The following is a 15,293-nucleotide window of genomic DNA, read 5'->3' as shown; positions in this document are numbered from 1 at the left end:
TTTTGGAAGGTTTGCATGCTTTTGAACCGTGGGCCTGTTAAAACCCTTCATTTCTTAATATTCTGTATTGAGAACATAATGCATTCCAAAAAATCATGGACTGTAGCTTCAAATGTCTCAACCTGTTCAGAGAAGGACAATCATTAATTACAAAACTTTAATCAAGGTAGGTCACATGATCACTTTCTGGGGCATCTGTGTCGCTTTAATTGAGCTTGAGAATATATACCTACGTTTTGTTCTTGTTTGGTTTGTTTCTTATCCACCAGACGTGTAGTTCTAGGTGGTCCTGAGCAGGGACTCAGAGCTGGAGAGTCTGGATTCCCAGCCCTGTCCCCACTGCTGTGTGATCTTGAACTTCTCTGTGCCTTGGGCTTCTTACCTGTGAAGGGAGGAAAGAACCACAGTTTTGAACTGTGAAGCGATTTACATTATGTAAGTCGGACACGACTGAGCGGATTCACTTTCACTTTTCACTTTCGTGCATTGGAGAAGGAAATGGCAACCCACTCCAGTGTCCTTGCCTGGAGAATCCCAGGGACAGGGGAGCCTGGTGGGCTGCCGTCTATGGGGTCGCACAGAGTTGGGCATGACTGAAGCGACTTAGCAGCAGCAGCAGCAGCAAAGCATTGGTACGTAGGAAGATGTCTCTGTATCTGGGTCCTTCCCAACGCAGATACTGAGATGAGATTGCGTGTGTGAGGATTCTGTCAGGGAAAGAGGCGTTGAGGCAGAGGCAGGGAGGCAGGAAGGTAGCAGAGTTTGGTGAGGCAGGAGAGGTAGATGAAGCAAGGGAGGCCGGGGAGGTTGGGGAGGCTGGGGAGGCAGGGGAGGCAGGGGAGGCAGGGGAGGCTGGGGAGGAAGGGGAGGCTGAGGAGGAAGGGGAGGCAGGGGAGGCTGGGGAGTAAGGGGAGGCAGGGGAGGCCGGGGAGGCTGGGGAGGCTGGGGAGGCTGGGGAGGCTGGGGAGGCTGGGGAGTGAGGGGAGGCAGGGGAGGCTGGGGAGGAAGGGGAGGCTGAGGAGGAAGGGGAGGCAGGGGAGGCTGGGGAGTGAGGGGAGGCTGAGGAGGAAGGGGAGGCAGGGGAGGCCGGGGAGGCAGGGGAGGCTGGGGAGGCTGGGGAGGCCGGGGAGGCTGGGGAGGCTGGGGAGGCTGGGGAGTGAGGGGAGGCAGGGGAGGCTGGGGAGGAAGGGGAGGAAGGGGAGGCTGGGGAGGAAGGGGAGGAAGGGGAGGCAGGGGAGGCTGGGGAGGAAGGGGAGGAAGGGGAGGCAGGGGAGGCTGGGGAGGCTGGGGAGGAAGGGGAGGCTGGGGAGGAAGGGGAGGCTGGGGAGGCAGGGGAGGCTGGGGAGGCTGGGGAGGAAGGGGAGGCCGGGGAGGCAGGGGAGGCTGGGGAGGCAGGGGAGGCTGGGGAGGCAGGGGAGGAAGGGGAGGCCGGGGAGGCAGGGGAGGCTGGGGAGGCAGGGGAGGAAGGGGAGGCAGGGGAGGCTGGGGAGGCTGGGGAGGAAGGGGAGGCTGGGGAGGCAGGGGAGGCTGGGGAGGCAGGGGAGGCTGGGGAGGCAGGGGAGGCTGGGGAGGCTGGGGAGGAAGGGGAGGCTGGGGAGGAAGGGGAGGCCGGGGAGGCAGGGGAGGCCGGGGAGGCAGGGGAGGCCGGGGAGGCAGGGGAGGCTGGGGAGGAAGGGGAGGAAGGGGAGGCAGGGGAGGCTGGGGAGGCTGGGGAGGAAGGGGAGGCTGGGGAGGCAGGGGAGGCTGGGGAGGCTGGGGAGGAAGGGGAGGCCGGGGAGGCAGGGGAGGCTGGGGAGGCAGGGGAGGCAGGGGAGGCCGGGGAGGCAGGGGAGGCTGGGGAGGCAGGGGAGGCTGGGGAGGCAGAGGAAGCAGGGGCAGCAGGGGAGGCTGGGGGAGGGCATGCAGGCTGAGGAATCATGGGAGGCTGGGGAGGCAGGGGAGGCTGGGGAGTAAGGGGAGGCCGGGGAGGCTGGGGGAGGGCAGGCAGGCTGGGGAGGCAGGGGAGGCTGGGGAGGCAGGGGAGGCTGGAGAGGCAGGGCACGCTGTGGAGGCAGGGGGGCCCTGGGAGGCTGAGGAGGCAGGGGGAGGGAGGGAAGGCACGGGAGGCTGGCGAGGCAGGGGACTTTGAGTGCTGGGTCCCCAGTCAGCAGATCTGGCCCTGCAGGATGGGGGCTGGGGGGCCAGGTGGAAACGCCCCCACCAGCCCCCGTGTTTGGTGAGTGCCTCCATTGAGCTGAAGTCAGTTACCGTGGGGACAGTTTTCTGTGTCGGGGCGCCGTGGCTCTTAGGAGTGACCTTGGTGGTGGTCACTGCTGAGAGCCGCCTGGGGGCAGGGTGTGGCCTCTGGGCAAGGATTTCTGAGCATGCAGTGGCCCTGGCTGTTTCCGTTCCTGGAGTTGGAAGCCTGTGATGCTCTTGTGGTGAGTATGGCTGTTACTGCTTTCTTCTTTGTTTACTCGTGGGTTCGTCTGCTGACATAAAGATCAGGAAGCATTTTCTGTTATGAATTGTATACGGTAAAGAGTTCAGGCTTTGATAAGGGCTCTGCTATAACCACAGATGATTACACGCAATATGTGTGGGTGTGCTTAGTCCCTGCAGTTGTGTCTGACTCTTTGTGACCACGTGGACTATAGCCCACCAGGCTCCTCTGTCCGTGGGATTCTCTAGGCAAGAATACAGGCATGGGTTGCCATGCCCTCCTCCAGGGGATCTTACCGACCCAGAAATCAAACCCATATCTCCTGTGGCTCCTGCATTACAGGCAGATCCTTTCCCACTGAACCTCTGAGGAAGCCCTACATGCAGGATGATAAACAGCAAATTGAGTCTCTAGAAAGTAGCGTGAGGCACGTGAGCGCAAGAGCCTGTGACGGCGCCCAGACCCATCTCAGGAATCAGGGGGTCTGTGGAGGGGTAGGCAATGGCACCCCACTCCAGTACTCCTGCCTGGAGAATCCCAGGGACGTGGGAGCCTCGTGGGCTGCCGTCTATGGGGTCGCACAGTCAGACACGACTGAAGCGACTTAGCGGCAGCAACAGGGAAAAATTAGGAGCTAGGGGTTAACAGATAGTGACTACTTATATAAAATAGATAAACAACAACCTACTGTATAGCACAGGGAACCATACTCAGTACCTTGTAATAACCTAAAGTGGAAAAGAATATGAAAAAGAGTAAAACACATGTGTATTACTGAATCACTGCGCTGCACAGCTGAAACTAACCCAACTTCGTAAATCAAGCATACTGCAGGAAAAGAGAAAAAGGTAGTTTCATGGTGAAATCTTCAGTTTGGCTGAATGCTGTTTCCACAGTCGTCAAGTTAGAAATTAAAGCCACTTATTCAGTCACTTGAAGAACTTTTTGCTAAGAGAATGAAGTATGGTGAGTGGCTCTATTTCTTAGCATCAGGATCGCATTCAAGGAGCGTCCGTAATATCCTTGGACTTTCAATAATTGATGCCAGGGCCCTTCCCTGGTCTGACTCTGCCCCCAGAGGGCCAGGTTAGTATTCTGCTGATGCTGGCAACCCTGACTGACATTTTCCTTCAATTAGAAGCATCTTTTTGTGGAGATGTTGCTGAGATTAAATAACTAATACATATAAAGTGCCTTCCACAATGGTGGGTGAGTAGCTAGTGCTCAAAGAAGATCCCTGGAGATGTAAATGGCAGCCCACTCCAGTGTTCTTGCCTGGAGAAATCTATGGACAGAGGAGCCTGGTGGGCTACAGCCCATGGGGTCACAAGAGTCGGACATGACTTGGTGACGGAACAGCAGCAGCGGCAGTGTAAGAATATAAATAAGATTTTTAAAAAGCAGGCACTGAGGTTTCATCACGAAGTCCTGTTATCTGTAGACAAGAGGCGACTGTGAAATTAAAGACCTAAATGCAGCAGGTGGTTCTTATTTGAAAATCGTCACAAGTCCTCAACTTATAAAGTTGTTTGGTAAAGGCAAGTCAGGATAATGTCAGTATTCTCCAGGGAGCTAACAAATCCCCAAATTAATCCGCACTCAGAACTCCCCCTCCCTTTGGCTAATCCTGCGTTGGCGCCCCGCACCTATATTTTCACTCTCAGTGGCTTGTCGAGTATAGTAAGTGGGTGGTACCACAGTGGGCATGTGCACGAGCCTGCTGCAGGATAAGCAGGCAAGATGCCATCAAGCTGATGAAAGTAATCTTGGAGAACCTTCCACAGGGAAACCTTTGACCAATGAGGTGGAGCTGGAACTGTCAATAGTGAAAGATGTACATAATGATACGAAACGTGCTTCCAAAGAGAAGGCTTTGAATATTGCAGGTTCAAGACAGGGTTTGGGAAAAGGCTGAAACCTTTTATCAGTGTTTTTGTAACAATGACCCCCTCTTTATAACTGGCCTGTGGAAAAGGCAACACAAAGGATTTATATAAAGGACCACTAAATAGTTTTGTTAGAAAGATTTGAAAAAAAATCAACACTGAATTCATTCTTTGTTTTTAATGAGTGTGTCCTAAGTGATTCAGGCGTGTTCAACTCTTTGTGACCCCATGGACTGTAGCCCGTCAGGCTCCTCTGTCCATGGGATTCTCCAGGCAGGAATACTGGAGTGGGTTGCTATACTCTCCTCCAGGGAATCTTCCTGACCCAGGGATTGAACCTGCATCTCTTACATCTCTTGCATTGGCAGGAGGGTTCTTTACTACTAGCAGCACCCAGGAAGCCGCTTATTTTCAATATTAGTGCATAATTACAACTATCACTCAAATTGTTTTCAGTATTAATGCATATTTACAATTATAACCTAAGTGGTTTACTTTTGTTTTTCAAGTAAATTTCTAAGCAGATATTATCCTGTTATTCACTGGAGTGTTTTAAAACCCTTTTCAGATGACTCACTTGTTGAGCCATTTTCCTGTATCATGAAACTTGAAATAAACCCAGCAAGTATAATTTGACAAAAGGAATGGTGAGATTATTTTTGTTAAACTATATTGTTTTCCTCTAGGAAGCCCTGAAAAACAAATTTATAAGAAGCTTTATAAAAAGCCAGCTGCACATTGATGTAGGCGAACTGACTGAAAAGCTTCAGATCTTCGGTAAGTGTGGTGGATGGTGTGGTGGGTCCACCATCCGGCCAGGAAATTTCTGGGGGACACAGACAAGCCACTGCTTCCTCCCCTAGGCTCTGGTTTCTCATCTGTTGGATGAAGAGCTTGAATTGAATATACTCCTCAGTTTGCTTATCGCTGAAGCTTCCTGACTTGCTGATTCAAGGCTTGAATAGTAAGGGACTTGGTTCAGAAGGAAGGGTTCTGATTTAAATACATGAGTTGCGAGGTATAACACAAGTTTATACAAGAAATGGCTATCACTGCGTTACTGAGTCAATTGAAAGCATTTATGTTCATTTGAGGATTTGAAGATCTGAAGCTTAGATAAAAAATTCATCAATCAGCAAATGTTTATCGCATGTCTACAGTTTATCAATCCGTGACTTCGTTTAGATACTCAACAGCCGTTTTGTGAACATGCAGGAGAGTCAGGCTCTGAGCGAGAATCTGATTAGCCAGTGCGTCCCAGGGATGCTCCCAGGAGCGTGGACCAGCAGATGGAATGGAAGTGCTCCCAGGAGGGAAGGAAGGGTGTCAGGCCATCTGAGGCCCCCGGCACTGTGCTCATGCCCAGGACAGGGGCTGCGTCTGCCTGGAGCATGAGGGTTAGTGGGGGGCAAGGCATTAGCGATTTATGGCCTTAGAAAGTTTAACAGTATTTTTAAATAGATATTACTGCCTTGAATCATGTTTTCATGTAGTTAAAGCAGACTTGAAAACACAGTTGTTCTGGAAAACTAGCAAGTGGCTCCCTTGCAAGCTGTGGGGTGAGGATCAGATGTTTCCTGTCCTAACACTGAAGCTCATTACTCTGTGTGCCTGCAGCCCCACTAGGGTTACCTTGGGGCGCAGGGACCAAATGCTTCTCCAGCACCCTGCTGAGAACCCATAGCATTTCTCAACAGATGTCTATTTTCCATATTATTCAGTGAAGTGGGGTTTTTTTTTTTTTTTTTGGTTCTTTAATTACTTGAAGGTTTATAACTTAATTTAGAAGTATTTGGGATTTTCCATTTATCTTTGTGTTACTGACTTCCAGCTTCAGGTCGTGGTGGTCAAAGCATGCACAGTCAATATGACTTCATTTGTTTCAAATTTGTTGACTTAATGCCCTTGCATGGTTAGCCTGGCTTCTCCATGTAACAGTTCTATGTGGGTAGGGGATGCAACCCTGTATGTCCTTGGTTTTTGTAAGCCTGTTCTATTGCCTATTAAGAAGTGCGTGTTTATATTTCCCATTATGGTTGTGGATTTGTCTATTTCTCCTTAATTCTGTCAGTTTAGGCTTGATTTGTTTTGAGACTGTATTCAATTTTCTACTGAGAACATGTAAGATCTTTATTTTCTTATGTTTGTATTTAAAATTTTTGTTTCTTTCTAGCAGTTTTACTTTACGTTTTACATCATGGGTTTCCTGCTTTGGTTTTGAGGCACTTCTTGAATTAGTTTCTTGATATCGTACATTTTGAGAGAGTCTTAGTCATTTTCTCTTGATATGTTACTTCTGAGCAATTTTCTCTCTAATTCTTCTCTGAAACTCCAATTAAACACCATGAAAGATTTTCTTTGTCAGTATGCTTATTGTATCTTTTTCTCTTGTTTTCTAATCTTCTTTCCCTCTGTGCTTCGGCTTGAGATCTTTTTTTTCTTGCTTTTTAAAAATCCGCTCTTTCTCACCTCAGCTGAGAGTTCTTTGTTTCATTTGTCCCATTTTCCAGTCTAAACTTGCAATTTGATTCTGGGTTTTGTTTTTTTTTTGGCCATACCTCTTGGCATGTAGGATCTTAACTCCCCAACCAGGAATTTAAATCTGTGCCCCCTGAAATGGAAGCGCAGAGTCTTAACCACTGGACCGCTAGAGAAGGCCCCGGATTTTTTTTTTTTTAATAATAGTTTTCAGTTCTTTGCTGAAATTCTCCCTGATTTCATCTAATTTTTGGACAATTGTATCCAAAGATTTTTGAAGCATGTGTTGAGTCTCTTGTTAGTTTTTCATCTTTTTTTTCCTCTGGGTTTTTGGTTATTCTGTTTTATGATGTCCATGAATACTAATCAGTTGGCAGTATCTCGGGAAGCTCTTTGAAGCCTTCACACAGATTTTTAAAAACCATCTATATTTTCTAGTTGTTTGTCTTCAGCAGGTTGTCCATCACTGTCATTAATACTTTAATATGGATCCATTTAGTCTGCAGGCAACTGTCCTTTCACATATCAGATATTTTCCTGTCATTTCATTGAATCTTTCACCTGTATGTAAAAAATAATGTCATTTTCATCTTTAGGTTCATTTTTGATCATTGTTTCTGTTTTTTGTTACTCATTTTGTTTGAATTCTCTCTTTCATGTTGGAGGGTTTCCTTAAAATGTTTGGTGAGGTTAAGAACAAGGTGCTAAAACCCAGCTGGATGTTTCTCATGTGCATGGAGCTTATTTGGCCTCAGTTTCCTTCTGTGGGTCTCAGCTGAGGGAAGGTTTGTCCCCAGGGGTACCTGGCAGGGTCACAGCTGGTGAGATGCTCTGGCCAAGACTGCTCCCCTAACAGTGGTGGCCCCAGATATTGGGAAGCCTTCATCTGGAAGAGCCAAAAGCATCAGGATGGAGGCAGTTGTTGAACATCATCTTTCGGGCCAGAAATGGGGGAACTTAAATCTCCTTGCTGGTCGCGGCTCACACTAGTGTGTCTCAGGTCCTCAGTCATAAGCAACGAATGGGAAAAATGCTCAGGTTCTCCTGGCAAAGCTTGGCTGAAATCACTGTAGAATCTTGTCCCCTGTGCCTGTGTGAGCCTCTGAGTCTTGCTGCCTTTGCAGGCTGACTGGGACCCTATGGCCTTCCTGTACCTCCTGCTCCTTGGTCCTGTGTGTCTTCCCTCCTTCTCACTGTGTATGACACGGACCCAGGAGAGAGAAGCCGGCCTGGTCCAGGCCTCTCACGGAGGGCTTTTGTGCCCTGTCTTGTTTCCATCCTCTCCTGTGGAGGTGCCCCCCCCCCCAGCACTCCCCAGCACCCCCGTCAGGCAGGGTAGGGCATTGCAGTGTTCAGACTCAACAAATGGTGAAGACTTGAGGGGCTCTTGTGGTACACTTGCTCCACTGAGTGAGAGCTCTCTCCACATACATGCTGCTGCTTTTGGGGGTTGAGGGAGGGCTCTGCACGGGACCCTGAAGCCCGTGGCATTTGTGTGGTGCTGCTTTTCTAACAATACACATGTACACACACATGCACATGTGCGCACACACACAGCTATAATGATTCAGTTGTATAATGATTCAGCTATGCCAAGCCCATTTAAAGCAGCTTTGGTTCTGTCCCTGGGAGACAAGTAAAGCCACACTCTGCAGAGGCCAAGTCACTCCTTATTCCATGAAGTCTCAGTGAAATTTTTGGCAAGCTTCCTGGGTAAGCTTGTAGAGCACACATTCCAAATGACAAACGATCGGCAACACAGAAATGCCCCCGTTTGCCCCATGTTGTCAAATCGAACACTTTCCCATTCTCTGTCAAAAACAAGAAGACAGAAATCCCCAACAGCCAGAGCCCTTCAGAGTGTGCAGCCCTCCTATTTTCTAGCTGTTGAGTTTAGTTTCATTAGGAAGAAGTGAATTAAGATTGGTGCCTAGTTCTCCTCTTCATCAGCTGGAACCATGACAACAGGAGGTACTCAGTAAGCATGCGAGGTACCCATGAAAGCTTAATCCTCAGGATGATCCCATAGGGGATTCTGCTTTCTTCACACTGCAGATGAGAACACAGATTTTGACATTTCAGACAACTTTCCAGCGTAAACATGGAGTTACAGTAGAGCTGACTCAGGGGTAACACTGGTCTTGTCCTCATTGTGGATATGGCTACCTGGCTGCCCTGGGAAGGTACAGAGGGGGCAAGGCCACCTCTCTGCCCAGAGCTGGCTTCCTCCAGCCCATGTCTCTCACCTTCTTTCCCTTGGTTCTTCATTCCCTCTGGCCCCTGCTACTGACTTGCCCATTGGTTACAACCTCGCCTTCTGTGATTTAACTGTTTTCTCTCCAAGTATCAACATTACAGGGAGTGTTTGTGAAAGTTTGCCCTCAGCATGGAAGTAGCAGATTTTGCATGGAACAGAACTGGACTGTTACGAGTACTTTTCTCATGAGGGAGCTTATCTGCATAATCCCCGCTGTAGGAACCGTACGTGCTGTGCCGAGAAAACTTGCTATGTCCTTGTTTTACTTTCCTCAGGAGGGAAGTTGGACGCCATGTTGAACCACATGGGCGCCGGCCACCTGCGCTCCCTGGGCCGCGTCCTGGTCGACCTGGCCTCCTGCGTCCGACTGAACCGCTTCCGGGGCCTGGCCTCTGCTGCCTCCCTGGAGGCCACAGCACAGGCCCTCCTGCGGAAGAACAGTTTATTGGCCAGTAAGTATTCAGTTAACGTGCATGTTCATAAAGGCAGTGCTTGCGTGTTTCTCCCCAAACGTGTCTTATCATGGCTCCAAAAGAAAAGGAGTGCTTTCCAGGTAAAATGAGTAAAGCAGAATTGGTTGCCTTGAGTTGGTGGAAAGATGGGCCTTGTATGCTGTTTCCAGTGTCTGCTTTTCCCAGTTCATTAAACTAATTTACTAGTTTATGGTTAAATTTCGCATGACACATTACACGACATGTTACGCTTTTCTCGATTAAATTTATGATTTCTTACATCTCTGTTATTTTTACCATAGTGTCTCAACATCGTTGGTGTCAGCAAAGAAGAGACAGTGGCTAGTTCAAGTCTTATTGAGTCAACATGAATATGATGTATTCTTGTATTCCTTTTGAATAAACAGTGAATTGTTTCTATTCAGCTTTGTATTAGTTTTCTAAGGCTGCTGTGACAGTATCACAGACTAGTAGCTTAAATAGCGGAAGTTTATTTTCTCACAGTTCTGGCGTCCAGGTGTGGGCAGGCCTGGCTCCCTCAGAGACCTTGCTCCTTGGCCTATGGACGGCTGTCTACTCCCTGTGTCTCTCCTTGCCTCCCCTCTGTGTGTGTCTTTCCAAACTTCCCCTTCTTATAAATATTCCAGTCCTTCTGGGCTAGAGCACATCTTGTGACCTCTGTAAAGACTCAGTCTCCAAATAAGGTCATATTGTGAAGTACTAGGGGTTAGGGCTCCAACTTATGAATTTTGGGAGGGCAGACTTCAACCCACAGGGGATTTTATATATGAAGTTGGAAGAATTCCTATAGCAGAACACAGAAACCAAAGACATCAATTCTTAGGGACATCTATTATCCCATAGAAGGAAATCCTGATTATTTAAGCAGCCTCATGTGATTTTTCAAGTCCTGAAAAAATGCAAAGGAAATAAATTTTTATGTATTTATGATACCACAGTGTTGGTTTTATTAAAATAAAAAAGATATTTTTAAATTACAGATATCATTTATGAATATTGACATAAAAACCTTGAGCAAAATGCAAGCAAACGAAAGCAATACTTTAAAAGGGTTATATTACTATGACCAAGGGAGATTCATTCCTGGAGTCTGAGAATAGGTTAACAGACACAAATTAATCAATGTGATATGTCACCTTAATAAGATGAAAGGAAAATATTCATCTCGATGCAATAAAAGAATTCCACAAAATTCTACATCGTTTCATGATAAAAACACTTAATAAACTAGAAATAGAAGGAAACTTACCATGATAAAGGTCATATAAGAAAAACCCACAGCCAGCAAAATATTCAGTGGTGAAAGACTGAAAGCTTTTCCCCTAGAATCAGGAACAATGGCCACTTTTGACACTTCTAGTCAATTTTTTGGACTTCCCCAGTGTCTCAGTGGTAAAGAATTCACCTGCAGTGCAGGAGACACAAGAGACATGGGTTCGATCCCTGGGTCAGGAAGATTCCCCTGGCGTAGGAAATGGCTACTTGCTCCAGTATTCTTGCCTGTAAAATTCTGTGGACAGAGGAGCCTGGCTGGCTACAGTCCATGTGGTCATAGAGAGTCGGACATGACTGAGTGCACACACACATATACACAGTCAATATTATATTAGAAGTTGTAGCTAGAGCAAGTACTCAAGAAACTTGGTAGTACTTGGTTCTACCTAATGGCAGAGGGCTGTGTCACACAGATTAGCCTCATCTCCCCGGAGCAAGGCCCCTGCATGATGGGGCAAGGACTGAGCTGAGACTCTTGGATGGTCTGGTTAGACAGGTGCTGACATGCTGTGAGCCTCTCCTAGGTTGTGATGACCCCTTGTTTGCCCTTTTCTGACCTTAGGCATCATATTCAACAGTTCCTTAGTTGGTAAGAACCTCAGCTCAGAATCTCTGCAGCTACCGCCCCAGGTCACCTACAGCATCCGGACCAGTATCTTGTATAGCATGAGAACGGATCTGGTGAAAAACCCTTTCTGGAAGTTTCACCCTCAGAGCCTCCCAGCCGACGGGTTCAAGTATAATTACATCTTTGTGCCATTGCAAGACATGATTGAAAGAGCCATCATCTCGGTGCAGACGGGGCAAGAGGCCCTGGAACCGGCCACACAGGCCCAGGCCATCCCATACCCCTGCCACACCAGCGACTTGTGAGTACCCTGGCCGTGGGAGGGGCCCTGTGTTGGGAGACCGGATAGAGGAAAATCCTGGAGCTTCTGCATAGTCGTTCCACTAAAAAGCATTGGAAGAAAATCCATTCTCCATTTTGATTTCCTAAGGCTCATTTCTGTCTGAGCCATCCAGATATAAGAATAATTGTTGAGACAATGTGTTTGGTTGAAACTGACATCAGGCATCTGTAGCCTCAAACACCCTTTGGAATAAGTTTGACAGGTAGTATTCAAGAGGGATTCCTCCCACCTGAACTAGGGAATCAGAGAAAGCGTGTTTTTTCTTCAGCAGAAATCCTTACAGTTTAGGTCTGCGCCACCCACATGCAGAGGGTGGGGGATTCCCAGAGGCCTGAGGCGGTGGCTTAGTGGGGTCCTTGTTGAACTGGGTGATTCAGTGGGTGATTTCTTGGGGTGACAGTGAGGGGAAGGTCAGTTGAGGGGACCCAGGGCAGTGCTCACCCTTGGGATGCTCTTCCGTTTTCGATGCTCCAGAGTGAGACACGGGTGGTGGTGTGGGTGGTGTTGTGTTTAGAGAGGTGTGCGTGCATTCTCATCCTTCCTCCTCCTCGATTATCCCAGTGGGTTAGTAAACAGGACTGGGAAAGGAGAGGATGAAATCAGACTCCCTTCTCCAGGGCTGGAGAAGCCACACACTTCTGTGTGTGCATCTGGCACAGGCTGGGAGGGAGAGCACAGCCCTGATGTGAGCCTTGAGAGCCCCGGCTCCACCCCTCTCTGGGTGCCTTCCTCGCCCATGTCATGAGTCACAAGGGACTCTAGCCCAGTGCTGGAGAGGGGGGTGGAGGCAGAGAACCTGCCTCAGCCTGGCATTGGGGTCATGAGTGGGTTGGGGGTAGATGAAGGGGAAAAGGCAGCCAGGAGGCCAGGAGGCAGAGTGGGGGTGAAGTGTAGTGGGCGCTGGAGGTTGATCACCACCCTGTACTTGCACCGACATCATGCATCTTGAGAGACAAGAAAAAGAAAGCTTATTTCTCCAGTGCTTCTTCCTGCATGTGCGATTTTGATTCAACATGCTCATCATTTTCTGTCTTTGAACTCCCGGGATGCTGCTAATAGAGGCAGGGCACAGAGAAAACACTATTAACAAAGGCGTTATTAATATGCAGATCAGGGATTCGCCACCTTCAGGAAAAGCGATGGTGACAATGAAATGTTTATGAAGATCAGAGTATCCTTTTAAAAAGACTTAAATGAGAATGTTTGATTTCCTCATTTCAAAGTTTGTTGACAGGCTTTTGTTTGGGTTCCAGAGTAAGGATAAATACTCAGAAGAGTCTGGAACACGTTTGTTTGATTCATCCTGTCCAGGTAACAGGGAGGTGACAGACAGTCCTGTTTCTGAGGTCACTTAGACATCCCTGATTTAGTATGTTTCCTTTTTTGTTAGTTTTTACGAACAAATGGCTGTCAAGAGTTGAGAAAATAGAGGGAAAAAATCTATACTTCATACCCTCTCCTAAATCATAAGTTGGTTTATTTTGTTTGTGGAGTATCCTTGCTGACCATGTGATACATATTTTATATACTTGAAATCATGACATCTTGCTAAGAGTGCAAGTTTTTGTGCTGTTTCTTCATTTGAAGCCATTTATGGAGCATTTGCTACGTGCCATGTATGTACTTGACTGTCGTACTTGGTGGTGAAAATAGGTGTTGCCCCCACTTTCTGGAAGCTTGCAGACAAGGGTTAACCAGAACCATGGGAACCCTGAGAACTGTAGTCACCCTCCCCTGTAGGATTCCCCAGGGGTGAGAGTCAGAGGACCTCTTCTCACCCAGTTGGGAAGCTGGTGGAGGTGCACATGGGTCAACATTGCATACCAACCTCTTCCCTGAGGTCCGAGTGAGGATTTGCGGTCAAGCAAAATGACCATGGTCCTCCTCCCCTGCCTCCTGCTCCTTCATTTTCTCTCTGTCTGTAGTTACTCCCTTTTCAACACACTTCTCTGTGTTAAAAATTCACTTGGTGCACACGTAATTTCCTTATTTTCTTGTTCTGTTGTTATTTTTTCAAAGAACTGCACGTGGACTTTATCAATTCTCTTCTTTTGTCTTTTCTAACTTTCTTGTTTCTGCTTTTATTTTTATTACTTCTTCACTTTTATGTATGGCCAATTGTTATGTTGTTTCTTCGGTACTTTTTCTTAGAAATTAAATAATAAAAGATATTATTTAATTTCTTTATTTGGCTGCATTGGGTAGTTGTGGCATGCGATGGATTCTCTCTAGTTGTGGCGCATGGGCTTAGCTGCCCCTCAGCGTATGGAATCTTCCCAAATCAGATATTGAACCTGCATCTGCAATACTGCCAAGCAGATTCTTAACCACTGGACCACAGGAAAGTCCCTGTGTCTTTGATAATTGAGACTAGTGTTTGATTCAGTATTTTTTAATGTTTTTTTTCTTCTCTTTAATTTATGTAGTTGCCTAAGGTGATGACTTTTCTTTCAATCTTTATTTTAACCACCTTCCATAGATCTGATATATGACTTAAAGTTCATTGTTTTGTAGATACTTGCAGTATGGGTTTCTATTTTCTTGACCCAAGAGCTGTTTAAGTAAAATTTCTTTCAATTTCCAGATGGAAATTCTCAGGAATTTTAAGCATATGAAATTACTCAGCTTACTCCTAATAAGAAAAATGTAAATTAAAACTAGTCTGAGATAGCATTTAAAAAATCAGATTGACAAAAATCCAAAAATTGCATCATGCCCTAAATATTGCTGATAAATCCTAATTCTTGCATTTGTCACCAGAAGAAACTGTCTTAATCATTTTCACTTTTTGAATTTATGACATTTTCCTCTATCAACTAATATATAATCTGATGAATGATTGATGGGCACTTGAAAAGAATTTTTAATTTCCTGTTTTTGTAGTAGAAAATTTACCTACATTAACTTTGTTATTTAGGAGTTCTTTGTCCTTTTTGTGTGCACTTCATCTGTCCTGAGCTAAGAGAGAAATCACAGTCCCTGCTTCTGGAATGTGCCCTCGATTTTTCCTGTGGTTTGGCTTTCTAGTCCTGAGGTTGAGTTGCTCTGCACAAAGCTGTGAATAACTGTGTTCTGGGTCTTTCTTATGTAGTACGTCTTTAGTATGTCCTTAGTAGTATGTCATTTCTACTTTGTATCTGATTAAATTAATGGTTTCTGCTTTTCCTTCCTCCAGTACTCTTGCCTGGAAAACCCCATGGATGGAGGAGCCTGGTGGGCTGCAGTCCATGGGGTTGCTAAGAGTCAGACATGACTGAGCGACTTCACTTTCCCTTTTCACTTTCACCCATTAGAGAAGGAAATGGCAACCCACTCCAGTGTTCTTGCCTGGAGAATCCCAGGACTGGGAGAGCCTGGTGGGCTGCCGTCTCTGGGGTCGCGGAGAGTCGGACATGACTGAAGCGACTTAGCAGCAGCAGCAGCTTTTCCTCCTTTCTTCTCTCTCTCTGGATTCTCATTTGCTGCCATGCCTTTTGCCCATCCTTTCATCTTAAACTTTTCTGAAGTGTTTTCTTTCCGGTTCGTCTGTTGTGAGCAGCACATAGCTTCTTACACAGGTGAGGTTAGCTGTTTAACAGTATGACATGGAAT

The 15,293-nt window shown here is 47.0% G+C and overlaps 1 protein-coding gene across 1 annotated transcript in view; it reads left to right on the top strand.

Moving 5' to 3' along the window:
• Positions 1-15,293, top strand: part of ABCA13 (ATP binding cassette subfamily A member 13) — a 388,784-nt gene that overhangs the window by 121,399 nt on the left and 252,092 nt on the right. Inside the window, exons 29-31 of the mRNA XM_068973151.1 lie at positions 4,995-5,085; positions 9,319-9,495; positions 11,354-11,660. Coding sequence (XP_068829252.1) covers positions 4,995-5,085; positions 9,319-9,495; positions 11,354-11,660 — 575 coding nt within the window. The remainder of the gene's footprint in view (positions 1-4,994; positions 5,086-9,318; positions 9,496-11,353; positions 11,661-15,293) is intronic.

The sequence above is a fragment of the Capricornis sumatraensis genome, chromosome 5, assembly GCF_032405125.1.
Source record: "Capricornis sumatraensis isolate serow.1 chromosome 5, serow.2, whole genome shotgun sequence".
Classification (NCBI taxonomy): Eukaryota; Metazoa; Chordata; class Mammalia; order Artiodactyla; family Bovidae; genus Capricornis; species Capricornis sumatraensis.
Note: the sequence above shows the minus strand (reverse complement) of the source record. Positions and strands in the feature narration are given on the sequence as shown.